Source organism: Armigeres subalbatus, chromosome 3 (genome assembly GCF_024139115.2).
Source record: "Armigeres subalbatus isolate Guangzhou_Male chromosome 3, GZ_Asu_2, whole genome shotgun sequence".
Lineage (NCBI taxonomy): Eukaryota > Metazoa > Arthropoda > Insecta > Diptera > Culicidae > Armigeres > Armigeres subalbatus.
The window spans coordinates 354994757-355015824 of NC_085141.1; the positions used below are offsets into that span (position 1 = coordinate 354994757).

Here is a 21068-nt window from a genome sequence, read left to right on the forward strand (position 1 = left end):
GGTAGCAGATTATGAGTGTGTATTCTCTTTAAAACATCTCCGACGTTTCACTCCTGCTTGTATATTTGTAATTTTCCAATATAAATTAATGGATGTTCCGTCACCTTAACCGTAATTCCGTAATCGTGACGGATTTTGTTATGATTCATTAAGTATAATCCCCCAAAATTGTGAGCCATAACAGTGCCCGACCTCACGAGCCGATGATTCATCTCGCGTCGGGCGTTGTTTTGATTCAATGATCACAGCATCAGCGGTGTGAGTATTCCTTCTTTTTACGACCAATTTGACATCATCCAAACTCCAAGGTGTTGCGGTGAAATGCAAGTGTGGCTGACCAACCAACGAATCAACCAGCAAGGTGTGTTATACGACTGTTGGAATCATTTGCATACTGCCGGCCGGGCCGATGTTATTGAAATATTGTTAATTTGCATCAAAGTACGCATTACCGATGCAAAGTACGCGAACTTCGCTGTGATGACTCATTTCAATAAAACATTTTATTAACATTTGTTTCCAGCAAATTTCATAGACCCGATCGTTTTCACTCACTGAATGCCACATCATCACTGCGAAAATTTTCCGTCAACCAGCACAGGTTGACCGTTACTATTTTATCGATTCCACTGCCAAGGAAGTGACCATGCAAAGTCAATCTGAAGGCAATTTCCATCCCCGTTGCTGACCCGCACTCACCTTGAACCAGCAGAGCGTTGCTTCGGTTTTCAAAATCACCGGACAGGGTGAAAATCAAACCCCCTTTTTCGCAAATGTCACTTCCGCAATTTCAGCTGTGAATTATGAATACACGCGATGATGCTTCCTCGAAACCGACCAGTCAACTGGGTGGTCTAGGTGCACTTTTCGCCAATAACACGCGCGCGATGTTCGCTATCAGTTGTCGAACAGAACGTTATCAGTTGTGGCCCATTTCGCCATCCCGACGCACGGAGGACACCGATGGTTCGGACCAAGTGAGGTCGGGATCGGTGCGGTGGGGTACCCTTGACTGTAGGGATTCCTATCAGTTGATAGAGAGCAGATCAATCGAGGGGCTGGTGGATGGCAGAAGCACAATCGATTTCCCAAAAAGCAAAGACTATCACGTTACCCCTTTTGCCGTGCAATCGAGTTTTATCAGTGGCGCGTAGGTCGTTATCTGTGTGACTTACCAATAATATTATCACTATCAGAATGTGACAAATATTGATACTTTTACAATTTGTGTTAGCCAAGTGGCTGTGACAGTATGTGAATTTAGTATAACGACTGTTAAGAAAATATATCCAATACTTTGATACTTTTTGGTTGATTCTTATCAATTTTTTGTTGACGTCTGAAATATTCATTATGCATTATGCATCCCGGTGGAAATATATGTACATTAGGGTTACTCAGATTTCAGCATTGTTCAAAAATAAATAAGAAGGCAGAAAAAATAAGGAAATTTGAAGAAGGTAGAGAGAACGAAGAAGAAATTAGAAAGAAGTAAAATGAAATTAACAGAAAAAATAAGGGAATCAAGAAAGAACCAATGTAATGAACCTTATCCCAAGAATTGTGCTACATAAAAAGAAGGATGTATGACTAGTATTTTCAGAATTTTACCAGCCAAGGGCTAAAAACCTTTAGTTTTTGGTTCGATTCGCGAGAAAATCACATTATACTTAAAAGCGACAGTTTGAAAATTACAAAATCACCCGGTCATAATAATAACTGGTGCTACCCAGCAATACCAATAGGAAACTGGACACATATGATCCCCACTTTTTGTTTCGGATAGTTCTCGATGTAACATAAGTATAAGTTATACTTGATAACCAAAGTGGACTTGATAAATTATTATATTACTTACTAGTAGACCCGACGAACTTCGTTTCGCCTAAAATTCATTTATTCTCTTATTAGATCTCGAGTTATGAAGAAATTGGTGTTTTATTTGAATGGGAGCCCCCCTTTCCAAAGCGGGGAGGAGTCTTGAACCATCTTAAGAACCTTCCCCGGCCCCAAAAACTTCTGCATACACATTTTCACGCCGATCGGTTCAGTAGTTTCCGAGTCTATAAGGATCAGACAGACAGATATTCATTTTTATGTATATAGAAGAAGATTCAAAAACATCATTGGAAGCGATTATTTTGAAAATTTCCAAAATATCGATTTTTCCGAAAGATAGAAAATTTGGCATTTTCAAAACATGCGGGAGACTTGATCCCTATGTCGGGGAGTATTGATCCCTCTATTAGATGAACGTGTTAGGGGAAGGTGGGTAGACTTGATCCCCGAGGAGACTTGATCACCCCCTGTTTTATCGAGAACTTAAGTAGTTTTGTTCTAGCGTATTTTTTAGTATAGATCCTCTAGACAAATGACCTTTATGTGGTGAGTTATTTTTGGGATTGACAACCTTATTTATTCTGCAGGGCGGTTTGTATGTTTTGACCTTCCTAAAGATTTTTTTATTGGCCACGCAAAATCTGAATAACTTTTCATAACAATGACCAAATGCTTTCGTTTTTTCACAGCACAAAGCCATAAATGTACTTAATGAATTGTACTAATGAAAATGTCAACATTCCATCAAAGTTTTAGGATATTTGAATTTGAAGTTAAGCAGTTAAATTGCCTCAATATGGGGACATTTGATCCCCCATTAGTCACCCATACAAAAATTTGGCGAAAAAATTCAAAAAAATATAAATCTGTTCACGGGTTTCTATTTTTTTGTAGATTTGACAGATTTGATGAAGGGCTGTCAGGAAAAAATATTTATTGCATAGATATCATAGAAAGCGGATCAAGTCTCCCCAAATTTTAAAATTGCATGTGCTGTAAAATTCAATAACAAAAATCGTTCATGTATACGCACAGCAATTCGAAAATTGCGCGTATTTTGAAGGAAAAATATTTAAAAAATCTGAAAGCACCTTTCTAATTTTATCAAAGCAAGTTCTTGGAGAGGGATCAATTTCCCCCGAATATTTTAAAAGTAGATTTTTGACAGCACTCTAAAAAATCGATTGTGTATCAATAACAACAATAATTTGAGGACTGTCATACATCAGTAAAGTTAAATACTATATTTCTTAGAGAGTCTGTGTGGAAATCGCGTATGTTTATTTATTTTTGGCTGTGATACATCGGAAATTAGAAAAGGGGATCAAGTCTACCCAGTCTCCCCTAAAGTTGCTTCAAGTCTAATGAAAGGCCAAATTGGTTTATTTCCAAATCCCAATCCCAACAATTCTTTATAGTTTAACTTGAGAGAATAACTGCCGCTAATCGCAAGTCGAACACATCTGTATATGGACGCCATATACAGATGTGCTCGACTTGCGGTTAGCGGCAGATAACATATTTTTTGTATTGAGTAAGGCAAGTATTTTGGTTCTCGAATAGAGTAACAGTTGCAGATAGAATGTCCGCTTTATCTACAAAGTTGCAGGCTGGTCTTGATCTGCTAAAAGAAATCCACTCCACTGAAAGACATTGACCAAATTATGGCATCGATTATGTATCCAAGATGATCTCTCTTTGTGACTGATCCATTTTTTTTAAACTAATTTTATTTGCTAATTATCTAAAACATGCATTCATCTCTTAGACTAGGTGTTCCGTGTTCTATTAACACTATCATCCTTATTTGCTATGTTACATTTTAGTTATTATTATTACATCTCAATTGCCTCTAGCAGTTAGACTTTTTCCTCTGGTTTAATTTAACCATGTAGGAATTACAATGTTTTCAACTTAAACTAAACTAAACTATTTTATACTAAGGGTACAAGGAGTTGATCGTTTCAATAGAAGATTTTGTTGGACATTTGTTGCAATGTCTCAATTTTAGAAATTCTATGAAGTTCATTGGTACTATACCATGGAGGCAACTTCAGAATCATTTTCAAAATTTTATTTTGAATCCTCTGAAGTGCCTTCTTTCTGGTATTGCAGCAACTAGTCCATATTGGCACAGCATACAACATGGCAGGTCTAAAAATTTGTTTGTAAATCAAAAGTTTGTTCTTAAGACAAAGTTTTGATTTTCTGTTTATAAGTGGATATAGACACTTAATATATTTGTTACATTTGGCTTGAAGGGCTTCAATGTGATTTTTAAAAGTTATTTTTTGATCTAGCAGAAGTCCTAAATATTTAGCTTCGCTAGACCAATTAATTGGAACCCCATTCATAGTGACAATATGTCTGCTAGAAGGTTTCAAATAAGAAGCTCTCGGCTTATGTGGAAAAATTATAAGCTTATAAGTTTTTGAAGCATTCGGGGAAATTTTCCATTTTTGCAAGTAAGTGGAGAAAATATCCAAACTTTTTTGCAATCTACTACAAATGACACGAAGGCTTCGCCCTTTGGCTGAGAGGCCGGTGTCATCTGCAAAAAAAAGATTTTTGACATCCTGGTGGTAAATCAGGTAAGTCAGAAGTAAAAATGTTATACAATATGGGCCCCGGTATGCTGCCTTGGGGAACACCGGCTCTTACAAGTAATCTATATAATTTAGAATTCTGATAGTTCACCTGCAGTGAGCGATCTGATAAATGATTTTGGATTAATTTTGGATCAGTTTAATAATGTACAGAGGAAAATTAAAATTCATCAATTTTACAATCAAACCTTCATGCTAAACACTGTCAAATGCTTTCTCTATATCAAGAAGAGCAACTCCAGTCGAATATCCTTCAGATTTGTTGAGCCGAATTAAGTTCGTAACTCTTAATAACTGATGAGTGGTTGAATGCCCATGGCGAAAACCAAATTGATCATCATGACTGATACAGTTATGGTACCAAAACGGGTTGATCGATACATAGATATATTTTTAATATTCCAAAATCTAATTTTGCTGTCGTTAAATAAATAGTTGGCCGCATCGCAAATGCTATGGCCAATGGTAAATATTCCTTGTACCTTTTTTGGGACCAGCAACCCATGACCTCCTGCTACCATCGCGTGCGGAAGGGCTTCTATCCACGAGTACTGTCTCTCAATTTCTAATATGACATCAGCATCTAGTCGAATATCGCAATAAAAATCCTGTTCGACTAGATGCTGATGTCATATTAGAAATTTAGAGACAGTACTCGTCGATAGAAGCCCTTCCGCACGCGATGGTAGATGAGCAAGTCAAACCACCTTCCTCTGCCAGTGGAGATATATCAGCTTCCACACAGATATTCTTCCCTCCCCCTTGATACGGGAGTTTGGCAAAGGAAAGGTCGTGCGATTTATACCATCACGCTCGCTTTCAAATCGGTCTCTATAAGAACATTCTTCATGCCTGCCGTATCCTAACGGAACTATCAAATCTAATTCTAATTCTATCATGAACATGTACGTCTCTCTTATGTGCTTTTCTTGTTACTCTTATGCGTTTTGTTGTTTTATAATGCACTATAAAGGCACCATCACCGCTAGGTGGATTATTCTGGGTTTTTAAGAAAAGATCACATCCACCATTGCCTTAATCCGGACGAGCGCCTACTTGTAAAGAAGGCGTCACATCCACCATCGTATTATCCCGGACAAACGCCTTTTTTAAGAAAAGATCACATCCACCATTGCCTTAATCCGGACGAGCGCCTACTTGTAAAGAAGGCGTCACATCCACCATCGTATTATCCCGGACAAACGCCTTTTTTAAGAAAAGATCACATCCACCATTGCCTTAATCCGGGAAAGTGCTTACTTCGTTATCCCAAATGACCCTAACTTTTGTTACTGTTCTCATTTATGCCAAATGTCCGAAATGCCAAATGACCGTTATGCCAAATGGTCTTTATGCCAAATGACCTGTTGGTAAGTTGACTGAAATTCGCCATGGAATTCAAGTAAATCCTTCACACCACCTGGCGTTTACCAGGGCCCGTATACCTATAGGTATCCACGAATTGCTCCTTGAACTTCTGTAGAATATTGAGATGATGTGATTCCCTTGTATATATGCCGTGGTGAAAACTTTTTAAAACTTTCGAAAAACATAGAAAAAATAGATGTGAGATTCATATTATCCCCTAAGTCATTTCACAAACCATCGACTTTGAATCGTCTAAGACGAGTTAAGTAACTCCATTAATTTCCACCAATTATTTCGATATCTTTGCAGATACGTATTTCGACCACAATTGTGTGGTCGTCTTCAGTGTCTCATACTTGACTCGACTTCGGATCACGCAAGATGAGACGAAGTTCTGGCATATCGTCACCAGGATCGACAAGATTATCATCTGTCATATCTCTGATCTGGTCAATACGCCGCCGGTAATCAACAAATATCAATCAGTCAAGGACCGGATCATTGCTAGTTTCGCATTGTCGCCTCAAGCCTGCATTGAGCAGCTGCTCGGATCCAGCAATCTTGGTGATCTCCGGCCGTCGCATCTCCTCGTATGCAGGAAATCGCTACGGGTCTGAACGTGGATGACGGCATCATGAAAACGTTGTTCCTTCAGCGACTTCCGAACCACGTCCGTACAATTTTGTCCATCAGCGATGGCAGTCTTGTGAAATTGGCTGAAATGGCCGATCGAATGGTGGAATCTTCTTCAACAAACGTCGCCAGTTGTTCTACTCCAACAGCCGGAGCATCGGCACTCGATTACAGCAGCCTCAAGGGAGAAATAGAAGCGCTCACGGCTGAAATTCGACGGTTGAAGGCCGGACCCAGCCGATCCAGAAGTCGTTCGTCATCCAGACCAGGCGGTGCAGAAGAAACAGTTTGCTGGTATCACCGCAAATACGGTGGTCGTGCCGAGCACTGCCGAACGCCATGCAGCTTCAATCGTCAAAAAAACTAGATTCGCGCCTTCCTGAGTCGGCGCAGGTAGGCGGTGACAGCGGAAGTCGACGTCTTGTTGTATTCGACAAAACCAGCAGTACCAGATATCTCATCGACACGGGCTCAGACGTTTCAATAATTCCTGCATCAAAAAGCGACAAACAGAGAGGAACCATTCCCTTCTCATTGCATGCTGCTAATGGGACGAGAATCAACACCTATGGCAGTAAGTTCATCTCAGTCGACCTTGGACTCCGCCGCCGCTTCACGTGGCGTTTCATCGTTGCTAACGTGAGCGGAGCTATCGTCGGTGCAGATCTTCTTGCGCATTTCAGACTACTGGTGGATTTGAGACAGCGGCAGCTCATCGACGGCACCACTAAACTTCGTACCAGCGGCAGCCTGGTTCCGACAGTCATCTACGGCGTTAAAGCTGTGCATTTCCAGCATCCGTAACGGAACCTCTTGGATGATTATCGTGAGATACTAGTTCCATCGTCTATTCATCGTGAAGTGAAACACGGTGCTACTAAATTATTATTATTATTTATTATTACATCAACAGACTTGATACAGCCCCAATGATGGTTACCCGGTGTTACCCATTACATCGCTACGACAGGCCCACCAGTTGCATCGAAGGCTCGTCGAATGCATCCTGAGGGAAAAAGAGCTGCGCAGGAGAAATTTCAAGCTATGTGTGAAATGGGTATCTGCCGAACGTCCAGCAGCAGCTGGGCAAGTCCTCTTCACTGCGTGCCAAAGAAAAACGAAGAGTGGAGGTTCATTGGAGACTACCGTCGGCTGAATTCACCGTTTCGGACACATGTACACAATCTGCTCAACAGATATCGATGTAAGACAACCTTCAGTATCATCGATTTAGTCAGGGCCTACTACAACATACCTGTTGTGGAAGCGGACGTTTCAAAGACAGCAGTCATAACACCGTTTGGCTTGTTCGAATTTCTCCGAATGCCATTTGGACTTTGCAACGCAAGTCAAACTTTCCAACGGTTTATGAACAAGCTTTTCGAAGATTTGCCATTCGTCGTTGTTTTCATCGATGACATATGTGTCGCATCTTCAAACGAAGAGGAGCACCGAAAGAACTTGAAAATCGTCCTACAACGTCTAAGAGATAATGGCCTCGTTATCAACGTTGAGAAATGCACATTTTTTGCGTCGCAGGTAGAACTTCTCGGATACCTTGTGAACAAAGACGGAATTCGTCCATTACCGTTCCGTGTTGAGGCCGTAGTCAGTTTTCCAACTCCAACAACGGTCAAGGGCCTGCGACGTTTTCTCGCATTGATAAATGTGTTCAAGCGATTCATTTCGCACGCAGTTGAACTTCAAGAAGCCCTCCGAAAACTTATTCCAGATAATCGGAAGAACGACTCGAGGAAAATTACATGGGACGAACATACGCAACAATCTTTTGAGAAGTGCAAACAATGTCTTGCAGAAGCGGCCCTTTTGTTTTATCCCGATGCTATGAAGCCACTATGAAACTGATGGTTGACGCTTCCATTTCTGCCGCTGGAGCTGTTCTTCAGCAATTGATTGACGGCGAGTGGAGATCCCTCGGTTTCTTCTCTCAGAAGTTCTCGGCAAGTCAACGAAACTACTCCACGTTCGGCAGAGAACTGACAGCAACGAAGTTGGCGGTAGGCTACTTCAGACATTTCCTTGAAGGACGGCAGTTCACGATCTTTACGGATCATCTACCGCTTACCTATGCCCTCACCACTGATCCAAGTAGTCGATTGCCTCATGAAGACCGTTATCTACGCTACATTGCAGAATTCACCACCGATATCCAACATATCAGCGGCAAACACAACACAGTAGCAGATGCTTTATCCAGAGTGAATGAAGTTGTCGCTGATGTGGATTTTAATGCAATTGCAAAGGATCAAACAGACGACCTCCAGTTGAAGAAACTGCTTTCATCAAAGTCTAGCTCCCTCAAACTTGAACGCTGTCGTTTTCCAGATGTTTGAATGCCTATATACTGTGATGTCTCGGTTGGTAATTGTATCCGTCCTTACCTTCCAGAACGTCATCGAACAAAAGTTTTGGCACAACTACATGGAATGGCCCATCCAGGAACGCGTGCCACCAGGCGACTCATTGCCGACCGTTCGTCTGGCCTTCGATGAATAAAGGCATCAACCAATTCGTCAAAACTTGTCAGAAATCAACCGACACACAGTGGCACCACTATCAAGTTTTGATGTGCCCAAAGCACGGTTTCGGCATATCCACATTGACCTCGTCGGACCCCTCCAGCCTTCAAAGGGATGCCGCTACCTACTAACGATCATCGATCGTTTCACACGCTGGCCCGAAGCAATCCCGCTCAGCGACATGACGGCTCCGACGGTTGCAATGGCATTGTATTCTGGATGGATAGCGCGTTTCGGCACTCCCGAAACACTGACCAGCGATCAAGGGCGGCAATTTGAATCTGACCTCTTTCGGGAGTTAAAGAAGTTGTGCACCATATTCACACGACCGCTTACCATCCACAGGCAAATCAAATCGTTGAGTGGTTTCATCGCACACTCAAAGCCGCACTTTTGTGTACAAATGCGGTAAACTGGCGCGATCGCTTACCCCTGATGTTGCTTGGTCTTCAAACAGCATTCCGTGAAGATCTGAAATGGCCAACCGCGGAACTGGTCTACGGACAAGCCCTCAGAATTCCTGGTGAATTCTACGACAAACCAGTGGAAAACGTGGACCGCGCTGAAATGTGTAAAATTCTACATCAAGCCTTCTGTGAGCTGAACGCACCGAACGTGAACCATCATTCCAAGCCAAAAGTTTTTGTGCACCCGAAGTTAAAGGATTGCACTCATGTTTTCATTCGTATCGATTCGGTCAAGAAGCCTCTTCAACAGCCATACGAAGGACCGTATGAAGTTCTCCAAAGGAACGAGAAATTCTTCGATGTTTCTATATCAGGGAAAAAGCAAACCATTTCGATTGACCGCATCAAGCCAGCGTTCCTATGCGACAGCAACATTTCGGACCATCCTGAAGACAACCATCGCACCGTAGTTACACCATCTGGTCACCGCGTCCGGTTCTTGGTGTAACTGGGGGGCATCTGTGGCGGCGCAATTCTGTGCCACCCTAACACCACCATGAAACGCCGGCTCTGGAGAAGAAACGTCAGTGAAAAAGTAGAGCGACAACAAAAACACACGTAAATTCGATTGAGAATAAATAAGTTGTATTTTCCCAAACCCGCGTTTGCTTTTGGTCGGTCCCGTATCCGGTTCCCACATGACTATGGCAAAGAATGTTTGTCACTTTGATCTATATTGAATTTCCCGGTTGGTTGAACGATTTCCCGGATTATTACTGGTTGTTCCCGGTCGTGTCCGATTTCTTCCCACTTTTCCCGGTTTTCCAGACTCCCGGGACATTGAACGAACACTCATAACATTATGTGTATCCGGGCCTCATATAAAAAGTTTGTTTTTGAAGCGAACATATATAGCTTTTACGATATTCTGGCAAGACTTGGTTCAACTCGACAATTCATAGGTGTCGATCCTTTTTGTGGTGTTTCTTCGTATGCTCTTAAGCTATCAGTACACTGTTTGTCATAATGACAAATATTTGTCAAGCCAGCCTGATATCCATGTCGATTTCTATTCGGTTTGATAGATGTCCGGATCAACTTGACAAATATTTGCCATTATGACAAACAGTGGATTGCGGGCTTAAAGCTAACTAACTAAAAATCTTGGGAACATTCGAAAATAATGGACATTTGGAAAAGCGCCTTAATTGCGAGGCAGTCTAAACAGTTCGTTACACCTAACGTATTTACTGTCTATGATCGCATTTTTGTAACACTCGCATTTTTGTTCATTTTGTAAAAAGCCTGTGAATCGTTGAGAAAGCTCAATTTACTGCATCTAATCCCGCTACAGTAAAATAGGCTTTACTATTTTGCTTTTCTGTGGTAAGTTGGAAATTATTGAGTTTGTGGAGTGGATTGACAAACGATTTACAAAATCAACAAAAATGCAAATGTTAGAAATATGCGATCATGGGCAGTTTACTTCTCGCAAAATTTTAGATCTCCCTGAAAAAAAAAGATTTACACACAGGTCTTATAACAGGCCAGCCGATATTACTTAAAGCTGTTAGGAAATCTTCAAGATGATGTATGTTGTTTCTGCGGCATACATTTCGAGGACTCTGAACATATTTTATGCCATTGTTCGGCAATTTTAAAAGAAGATTACAGCTCTTAAACAGGAGGCTAATAGAACCCTCTGACAGAACCATAATACTGCATTGGGAAAAGGCTGGTAGTCAATGTGATGCGAGTGCTCTACAACCACATAGTAACAATGCGTCAACTCGACAAAACTACATCAAATGGGGAATAAACATATTACAATATATCTAACAAATGGTGATCGCAGTGATTAAAACACCCAAAAGGGGAAAGAAAAATGTTTTGCATACGAGAACGGCAAAAATCTAAATAGACCCCCAAGACCTTTTTTTTGGGTTACTGAGACATTCCAAAGAGATAAATATCGTCCGCTACTAATATAATTCATGATGACACAATCCTTTCTATTCACATTTAATATAAATATGTATTGCGTCAATGCAACCAACACTATTCTACAACATCTGGCGCCAATTGCGTACAGCCGCTTCCGATTCAATGCCAAACTTCTTTCTTTCTCAAGGTCATGATTTATTTTTCCCGAAGATAACTCCCGTCGACTAGTCGAGTACTTGTGCCAACCACGGCGCCGGGTAAATAAGGAAATACGTCTTCTCATACAACGTGCCCCGAGTGTAAGTGTAGTGCTCTGCCTGTTTGTATATCAAACTAGGTTCAGTGAATCTGAAACCGCGTTGATTATTGGAAGGGTGCTACTGAAAGCACAGAAAACATTTTTATGGACCTACTGAATTCACGTGGTCAGCATTTACCTACATGGGGACGGAGCGAATAAATCGTATCGCACGCTAATGCTGGATTTATGCCAGCTTGGGCAACCTACCTACTACAGGGCGACTATCTATCTTACTCTACTCGCCTGTGGCGATGATTTGTGTTTATTTTAAATTGACCGGAGAGCCATATGCGATGAAGAAGGTGGTTTCCATGATGATGATGGATGATAATTGGAATGTTCGATCGTATCTGAGTTTCAAAATCGTGTTCCGAATCAAAATATTGTTCATTCGATATCAATTGTCAGGAGTACATCTAATACGAATATGGCTTTCTACAGATTGCTCAGCAAGCAGTAGGCAGACAAAAACGTAATTTTCCCTGTGAAGCAGATAACAGCTGGTAGTGAGCGGGCCACTTAATCCATTAACGCCCAGAATATATGCAAAACTTGTTGAGCGTGCACAAGAGCTGTCCTACTTTTATAAGACAGTGTTGTTTTCCCTATGGTGTTCCATATGTCGTACCTGAAAAAAAAAACGAGAGAACAACGCATTAGAATGATAAAAATAATTGTCATAAAGATTATAATATTCTTCCTATCACATATTGTAGTTTCAATAGAAAAAAATATCAACGATTGACAGCATCACATAGATTAAGTACGATTAGCTTCAGCACGCATAACTATCAGGCCTTTTCGATCAGTAGGTGACGGAGAACCTAGCGGCGTTCAAGGCCAACAATTTACAATTTATTCGCTCCATAACAACTGTCATCAGATGCAGATTAGCGACTGCTACTACTAACGTTGCCTCAGACTTCCTAGGCGCCATCGACCATGCGAAGCTTTTCAACCGACTACCCCAAGCCACATTCCGTGAAATTTCCTACGGTTCATAATCGCTATAAACAATGTCATCCAAAGCTATCTATGTCTACATCGACAGCGATGTCGACGACCAAGCCAAGACACAGCGTCACTTGCTGTACAGAAGCTGCCGAGTGTTGATGATGAAACTGAATTATGAATAATGTGCATCAGGGTACGTGCAGTTCTGGTGCAGTGCATCCAATAAGTATACAGTGCACATTTAAAGAACTGCAGTTGGTAATGCAGCATGCGATGCTCTGGTAAAGTTGCAAAATATACCTCCCCAGTCCCCCAGTGCATCGAATCTGCTCTCCGGCTAAATTATAACGAATTCAACGACGAACCAGCCCCAACCAGCGTGGCGCCATCAGCAATCGTCATTCGCTTAATTTACATATAGTAAATACGGTAAATACATAACCAGATAGATTAACATTGTGCAAAACGAAAACATATTGCAGTGGGACGTAACCTGAGCAGCGTTATTTTAAGATTAGACGGTGCGTGTATTAATAACAACAATAATAACCGAAACATCCGAATTGAATCTCGAGACCTGATGTGTCGCACATGCACTAGCTTCTATTTGCTATGCAACGGAAACAATCACCGACTGACTACCCTTGCGAGAATGGTGCACTAGTGTGATGAAATTTGAGAATTGTATTTTATAGCTAGACAAATCCTGACATATGCTGCTATACTGATGCGTATCAGTCTCCTGCGAATCGATATGACAGCATTAGCACAGATGGAATTGATAATGACGATGCAACTACCGATTACATTGAAATATTAGGATTAATCTGACTATTACCAATCAAGCCCCCCCCCCCCCTACACCCAAAAATCCACATATATTTCTACTTTTCCACAAAGAATTTATTCAAATATAAGCCTAGACCTTTTATGTTCAGATCCAAATTATGTTCAAAAGTGGTGTACGTTTGCTAACAATTGTCGCACATGCCGAATTTTACCCTACCGTGAAAAAATAAGATTTTCTGGTTAATCCAACAAAAGATTATTCAAATGTGTTATACCTTTTGAAAACAAATTGGCCTGATCCAAAACAATGCTAGGGTAAAAGACCCAATAGTGGAGGAGCTAAGCACGTTCAATCACTATTTCTTTGCTTACTCCAAGTCTGTACTTTATTTCACTTACCTCAAGTGTACATTCGAAAGCTCCTCAATCAGTTTTCAAACGAAGATTGATCCAATCGCAAAATAATCCACCATCGTTGCCTAAAATGGTACCTCCAATTATTGGTGCAGTGTTCCAATAGTTGCGGTATTTTTTAATTCGTGTTCCTATAGTTGCGAATCCCATTGTTTTCATACGGGACTCGCAACTATAGGAACACTACCGCAACTATTGGTGCAAAGCAGAGAAGAAAATAAGGTATTTTAATGAAACTTCACCGTTTTTTATGCAATTCTCAATCTGTTTGCTTCTATTTCGTGTAATGACAGGTCAATTAGTTGATAGACTGTATGGATTGCTGCGATTGTTATGTGGGTTGTGTAAAAATACCACTACCGCAACTATAGGAACACCCACGACTATCGGAACTTTTACCATACCTGCTCTAGAGACAACAATGATGGTTTAAAGATGTTCCTCAGCATAAGCGAAAAAAAGTAGAAATTCTGCTTGCTCTGATCCAGAGGCAAAACGATGGTAACTTGAAAGAGCTGCCTAGGCTTTGGTCCGATTCGTGAATTAAAATCGAATTAAACTTAAAAATGACAGTTTGAAAATTTTCAAATAACCCTGCTCGCAGAGCAAGATTACTTTTGACAGATATTGAATCATTTTTGATAGATGTTTTGTTGGTCTTGCTGGGTAGCACCAACCATTCTTATGAGCGGGGGATTTCAAAATTTCCGAACTGTCACTTTTGAGTTTAATTTTATTTTAATTCGCGAATCGGACCAAAGCCTTAATTACAAATTGCATGAAGACTTCCAATCGTTCGTAAGACAAAAGCCATTATTATTTTTTAAGGAATTGAACACATCTTGCATTAGTTCCGAAATCGGTGATTACACAATTATTATGCCAAACGACCATTATGCCAATCGACATTATGAAAAACGACCTTTATGCCAACCGGCATTAGGCCACACAGCGTTTCACCAAACGACTTTATGTCAAATGACTGTCAATTAGACTCGGTGACTAGTGCGTGGAAAAAATGTGTGAGGCTTAAGACAAGTCTAGGTTCGAATACAGTCCAGTCCCAAAAACATTATTTTATATACACCAATACAAGTGTAGAGACTCTTCTCCAACTCTACAAAACAAAATTTCTAGGAACTCCAATCGAATCCGGTAATTTTTTGCATATGCCAAGTTCTTATACGGAATCTGCATGTAAATAATGCATAATTGTTTTAAAATCTGTCTGTATAATGATTTTCAAGCATACTTGAAATGTAAATCGCTATGTTTAAAAATATGATGAAACCATAATTCAAGACAAAATTTTCAAAACTACTTATCTGCTTTTATAAACAAAGATTCAAACGACGAATCTGATAGCTCTCCCACGCAAACCAACACCACCAATAGGTAGGTGAAGGTTTCCGCTAGTTCATTTCATTTATTTAGTTAACATCTAAACAGATAACACTGAATTAACAATTTGACGCCACAATGCACGGTTCGAGGCCGCATCTCTCCATCCTCGGATACGCCCCACGCTCGCCAAGTCGTTCTGCACCTGATCTGCCCATCTCGCTCGCTGCGCTCCACGCCGTCTCGTACCTGCCGGATCGGAAGCGAACACCATCTTTGCAGGGTTGCTGTTCGGCATTCTTGCAACATGTCCTGCCCATCGTACCCTTCCGGCTTTAGCTACCATCAGGATACTGGGTTCGCCGTAGTGTTGGGCGAGCTCATGGTTCATTCTTCGCCGCCACACACCGTCTTCTTGCACAAGGCCAAAGATGGTCCTAAGCACCCGTCTCTCGTATACTCCGAGTGCTTGCAAGTCCTCCTCGAGCATTGTCCATGTTTCATGTCCGTAGAGGACAACCGGTCTTATAAGCGTCTTGTACATGACACATTTGGTGCGGTGGCGAATCTTTTTCGACCGCAGTTTCTTCTGGAGCCCGTAGTAGGCCCGACTTCCACAGATGATGCGCCTTCGTATTTCACGACTAACGTTGTTGTCAGCCGTTAGCAAGGATCCGAGGTAGACGAATTCCTCGACCACCTCGAAGGTATCCCCGTCTATCGTAACACTGCTTCCCAGGCGGGCCCTGTCGCGCTCGGTTCCGCCCACAAGCATGTACTTTGTCTTTGACGCATTCACCACCAGTCCAACTGTTGTTGCTTCACGTTTCAGGCGGGTGTATAGTTCTGCCACCTTTGCAAATGTTCGGCCGACAATGTCCATGTTATCCGCGAAGCAAATAAATTGACTGGATCTGTTGAAAATCGTACCCCGGCTGTTGCACCCGGCTCTCCGCATGACACCTTCTAGCGCAATGTTGAACAACAGGCAAAGGAAAGTCCATCACCTTGTCTTAGTCCCTGGCGGGATTCGAACGAACTGGAGTGTTCGCCCGAAATCTTCACACAGTTTTGCACACCACCGTTGCTTTGATCAGTCTGGTAAGCTTCCCAGGGAAGCTGTTCTCGTCCATAATTTTCCATAGCTCTAGGCGGTCTATATTGTCGTATGCCCCCTTGAAATCAACGAACAGACGGTGCGTTGGGACCTGGTATTCACGGCATTTTTGAAGGATTTTCCGTACAGTAAAGATCTGGTCCGTTGTCGAGCGGCCGTCAACGAAGCCGGCTTGATAATTTCCCACGAACTCGTTCACTAATGGTGACAGACGACGGAAGATGATCTGGGATAACACTTTGTAGGCGGCATTAAGGATGGTGATCGCTCGAAAGTTCTCAAACTCCAGTTTGTCGCCTTTCTTGTAGATGGAGCATATAACCCCTTCCTTCCACTCCTCCGGTAGTTGTTCGGTTTCCCAGATTCTGACTATCAGTTTGTGCAGGCAAGGGGCAAGCTTTTCCGGGCCCATCTTGATGATCTCAGCTCCGGTACCATCCTTACCAGCTGCTTTATTGGTCTTTAGCTGTTGAATGGCATCCTTAACATCCCTCAAGGTGGGGGCTGGTTGGCTTCCATCGTCCGACGTAGTTACATCGACGTAGTCATCTCCTCCGCTGCCTTGACTTTCACTGCCTGTACTCTCAGCGCCATTCAGATGTTCCTCGTAGTGCTGCTTCCACCTTTCGATCACCACACGTTCGTCCGTCAAGATGCTCCCATCCTTATCCCGGCACATTTCGGCTCGCGGCACGAAGCCTTTGCGGGATACGTTGAGCTTCTGATAGAAATTGCGTGTATCTTGAGAACGGCACAGCTGTTCCATCTCCTCGCACTCCGCTTCTTCCAGGTGGCGTTTCTTCTCCTGAAAAAGGCGGGTCTGCTGTCTCCGCTTCCGTCTATAACATTCCACCTTGCTGCAGCGCGACCGCCCGCGCTGCATCCTTCTCCTCCAGAATCTGTCTGCACTCTTCGTCGAACCAATCGTTCCGTCGACTTCGACCCATATACCCGACGTTGTTCTCCGCTGCGTCGTTAATGGCTGCTTTGACTGTACTCCAGCAGTCCTCAAGAGGGGCCCCATCGAGCTCACCCTCTTCCGGCAACGCTGCCTCGAGATGCTGCGCGTATGCAGTGGCGACATCAGGTTGCTTCAGTCGCTCTAGGTCGTACCGCGGCGGTCGTCGGTACCGAACATTGTTGATGACGGATAGTTTTGGACGCAGTTTAACCATCACCAGATAGTGGTCAGAGTCGATGTTAGCGCCACGATATGTCCTGACGTCGATAATGTCGGAGAAGTGCCGTCCATCAATCAGGACGTGGTCGATTTGTGATTCTGTCTGCAGTGGTGATCTCCAGGTGTACCGATACGGAAGGCTGTGTTGGAAGTAGGTGCTGCGAATGGCCATATTCTTGGAGGCGGCGAAATCAATTAGTCGTAGGCCGTTTTCGTTCGTCAGCCGGTGAGCGCTGAACTTTCCAATAGTCGGTCTAAACTCCTCCTCTTGGCCAACCTGAGCATTCAAATCTCCTATGATGATTTTGACGTCGTGGCTTGGGCAGCTGTCGTACTCACGTTCCAGCTGCGCGTAGAATGCGTCCTTATCATCATTAGTGCTTCCGGAGTGTGGGCTATGGACGTTGATTATGCTGAAGTTGAAGAACCGGCCTTTGATCCTCAACCTGCACATTCTTTCATTGATCGGCCACCACCCGATCACGCGCCTTTGCATACCGCCCGTCACTATGAAAGCTGTTTCCAGCTCGTGTGTGTTGCCGCAGCTCTGGTAGATGGTATGATTATCTCTAAACATTCGCACCATTGATCCCATCCAACAAACCTCCTGCAGCGCTACGATGCCGAATCCACGGTCCTTGAGCACATCGGCGAGTATGCGTATGCTCCCGATGAAGTTGAGAGATTTGCAGTTCCACGAACCGAGTTTCCAATCGCTAGTCCCTTTTCGTCGCAGTGGTCTTCGCCGATGGTTCTGGTCCGTACTCTCTTGTTGATTGTTCATTGCTTAAGATTTTTTAAAGGCTGGCTTGCAGGGCCTGACACCAAACCCCCTAAATTTCCGGAGGACCATTCCTCCTTATTCCCGGTGGACCATGGTGCACAGTTTCACTTAGAGTCCCTCGCTGGCACTCGGACGATGATCAGCCGCCCCTAACATGGAGAACAGACGCTGTTGTGAGCCGATCCTGACATGGAGAACAGACGCTCAATAAGATTCGCACCTCCGGAGAGGAGCAAATCCCCCCTTCCCTGTCAGCATACGACCATAGTTCCCACCGGGGTTGGTTACCCGATCTTCCCTAAGGTTGCTCGTATCCCGGCCAGCACCGCGGGGAGGTAGGGATAGGAGTTGCTGGGTAAGAGGCTAATGACCGCGAGATGGTTTCTATTTTATTCCTTCAGGTACACGAAGTACCAATGGTACGCCTTACCCAGCGTTTGCCGTGCCAGGCACCCCTAAATCATGTCCGATTCAGCCAACCCCCGAACAACTTGACATTTAGCCTTAGTTTCGCGTACCCACTTAGAAATCGCAGATGGCGCTTCGAAATATAAACAATGGGTCCATCCTATACCACCGTCACACTTTTTCTCCATGGAAGTCATGTTTTTCGTTTCGTCATTTGTGGTCTCCAAATAACAGACAGGATCCTCATTTGAATAGGGCAGATTTTTAATTACGATGTAAATATAAGAAAATAAAATAAACAAAAAGGAAAACAAATAATTTTTCTATTATTCGTTCATTTACTTATTATGCTCAAGTGCATTAAGCGTAACGGAGCCAAAATCATTATTCATTGTTTTACAATTTTCATTTCATTTCATTTTCATTTTGCAGCGTTTGGTGGGGCAATGAGAGCGCAAGTCAATCCAAAGCCGATAATAGAGAGGGTAATGGCAGAAGAGTCCGTGCAGACCACTTGAACGCCATGGGGTAGGATAAGGATGGGGTGAAGTGAGGTTCGGATTTGGAATCGACTCGACACTAATGCAAAATGTAATTGAATGCAAACTAGTCAATGATCAAAGGCTAAAATGATAATTTCAAGATTTCTAGTACAACGTTTTTCTAGTTATTAAAAGCAATGTTTAAAATGCAATGTCTTCTTTTTTGCCTTAGAAGCATCTGATATGGTTTGAAGGCCACTTAGTCATATAGTACAATTATAAGTTATTTAATGTGTTAGCTTTTTGTGACCACATTGAAAATATAAAAAAAATATTGCGAATTAGTGTTCTATTTTTAACTTTTATTTATGCAGAATGAAAATTAATTGACTTTGTTTGCTCTGAGTGTAGGTTATGCGTTCGTCAAATCACTTTGTTTGCCTAAGTCATTGTTTCGTCAATGTTTTTAAGCTGTGTCGACACTACAAACTCAATGTAAGTTGTATAATGTAAAAGTGGAAACTGCTAAAGAACTTAGTTTGTTTCATTATATTTTTTTGTCAAGGTTGCCTATAGCTTTAAACTGTTCTAACAAGTAGCTTTATCGTTGATTAATTACGGTGATTATCTATTAAGTTGTAATCAAGGTCAGGTATAGGATTCACTTTTCGGTGGCAAGCTAAAGCTTCATCACGCCTATTGCCTATCTGTTTGTAAAAATTATCGAGAATGAAGCCGTTATAAGATTGTTCATATACTATCATTATAATGTGAGGTATTTTTATTATATGGCTCTTCGAAGTGAGGCATAACAAAATAAAACTGGCACCACGTTCATAGTTTTGAAAAAACTTCTACTCAGTGAATCCAGCAGTCGATTCCCTACGAATATCTTGAATACTTTGTTTTTCAATAAATACCTAGCAAGCTAAATGTAAGCGTGGCTACGACTCAGCGTCACACGGAACGCATCAGAAAAGTATTGCCGAAAAGAAGAGAACTCACATCATTATCACTGATGAAAAGGCCTCTGCCTGACTGCACTACCATTCAAGGCTCCAAGACACGATGTCCGTTGGATCACATGCAAATGCCGTAAATTAGTGCGTCAATGCCAGATACGTAACGCGGCACCAAACAAAAATAGTCAACATGTGATACCACCACGACAGGATATGTCTTTGGTTGCCATCTCAGTGCTAATGGCGTAAGCCGACCCACCGCGGCAAGGTAACATATCCGAGGGGAAGGATTATTCATTGTTTTACAATTTTGCAGCTTAATACGGATTAGATAATGCAAAGAAATGTAAAACTGACTGAAAAAAATCGAAATTTCTTTATGACAAGGCAGTTTTAAATATTTTAATTCACAAAATAACGCATAATGTTTCTCATTTGGGAGAATCTGTCTTTTGCGCTAGAATTGTATTACTTTCGTTACCGCTTGTATTATTTTCTAAAGCTACATCTTCCGTGTCCATTCTTCTAACTTTCTTAACTTTATCTTCATGATACCGCCGTCGGGGTGACAAATGGTTAAATGGGGGTGAGAAAGGATCACTTTTTCAACTTAATGGAATGCTTGGTGAATAGATTTAATATATCCGAGGACATGAAAACTGAATTATAAGAGAACTTTTTGAACTAATTTAGTTTTCGCACTCCTGACTGTCGGTGAAGGCGCTGACCCATTCCCACCCTTCAAACCCATTGTCACCCCCGACGACGGTACTCTATATTAAAATGTCTGTATTCCAAACCTAATATAAATTTGTCTGCCTCCAAAATTTGAATAAATTTTCAAGTTATGCGACATTCTCGCTGAACGATAAACCGTTATCCGAGAAAATTAACCCACCAGAAGTGTTCTGGTAATCGACACCAACGACCTTAAGGTGGTCATCTTACTACTCAGCTACGGAAGCCCCATTCTTCTTTGATTAATTCAAGTTTAGATTG

At 42.2% G+C, this 21068-nt stretch overlaps 2 protein-coding genes across 4 annotated transcripts in view; one reads left to right on the top strand and one right to left on the bottom strand.

The window, feature by feature from the left end:
- The window catches only part of LOC134226119 (unconventional myosin IC), a 146748-nt gene that overhangs the window by 56650 nt on the left and 69030 nt on the right, over positions 1–21068 (bottom strand). Inside the window, exon 1 of one of the 3 annotated variants that reach the window (XM_062706687.1) lies at positions 700–859. The exons of the other annotated variants lie outside the window; for them this stretch is intronic. The gene's annotated coding sequence lies outside the window, so the exon portion shown is untranslated. Of the gene's footprint in view, positions 1–699; positions 860–21068 lie in introns of those variants that run through there. 3 annotated transcript variants of the gene reach the window in all.
- Positions 8817–9901, top strand: LOC134222827 (uncharacterized). The gene is made up of 2 exons (XM_062701976.1): positions 8817–8939; positions 9332–9901. The coding sequence occupies exons 1-2, from the start codon at positions 8817–8819 to the stop codon at positions 9899–9901; spliced, it is 693 nt and encodes a 230-aa protein (XP_062557960.1).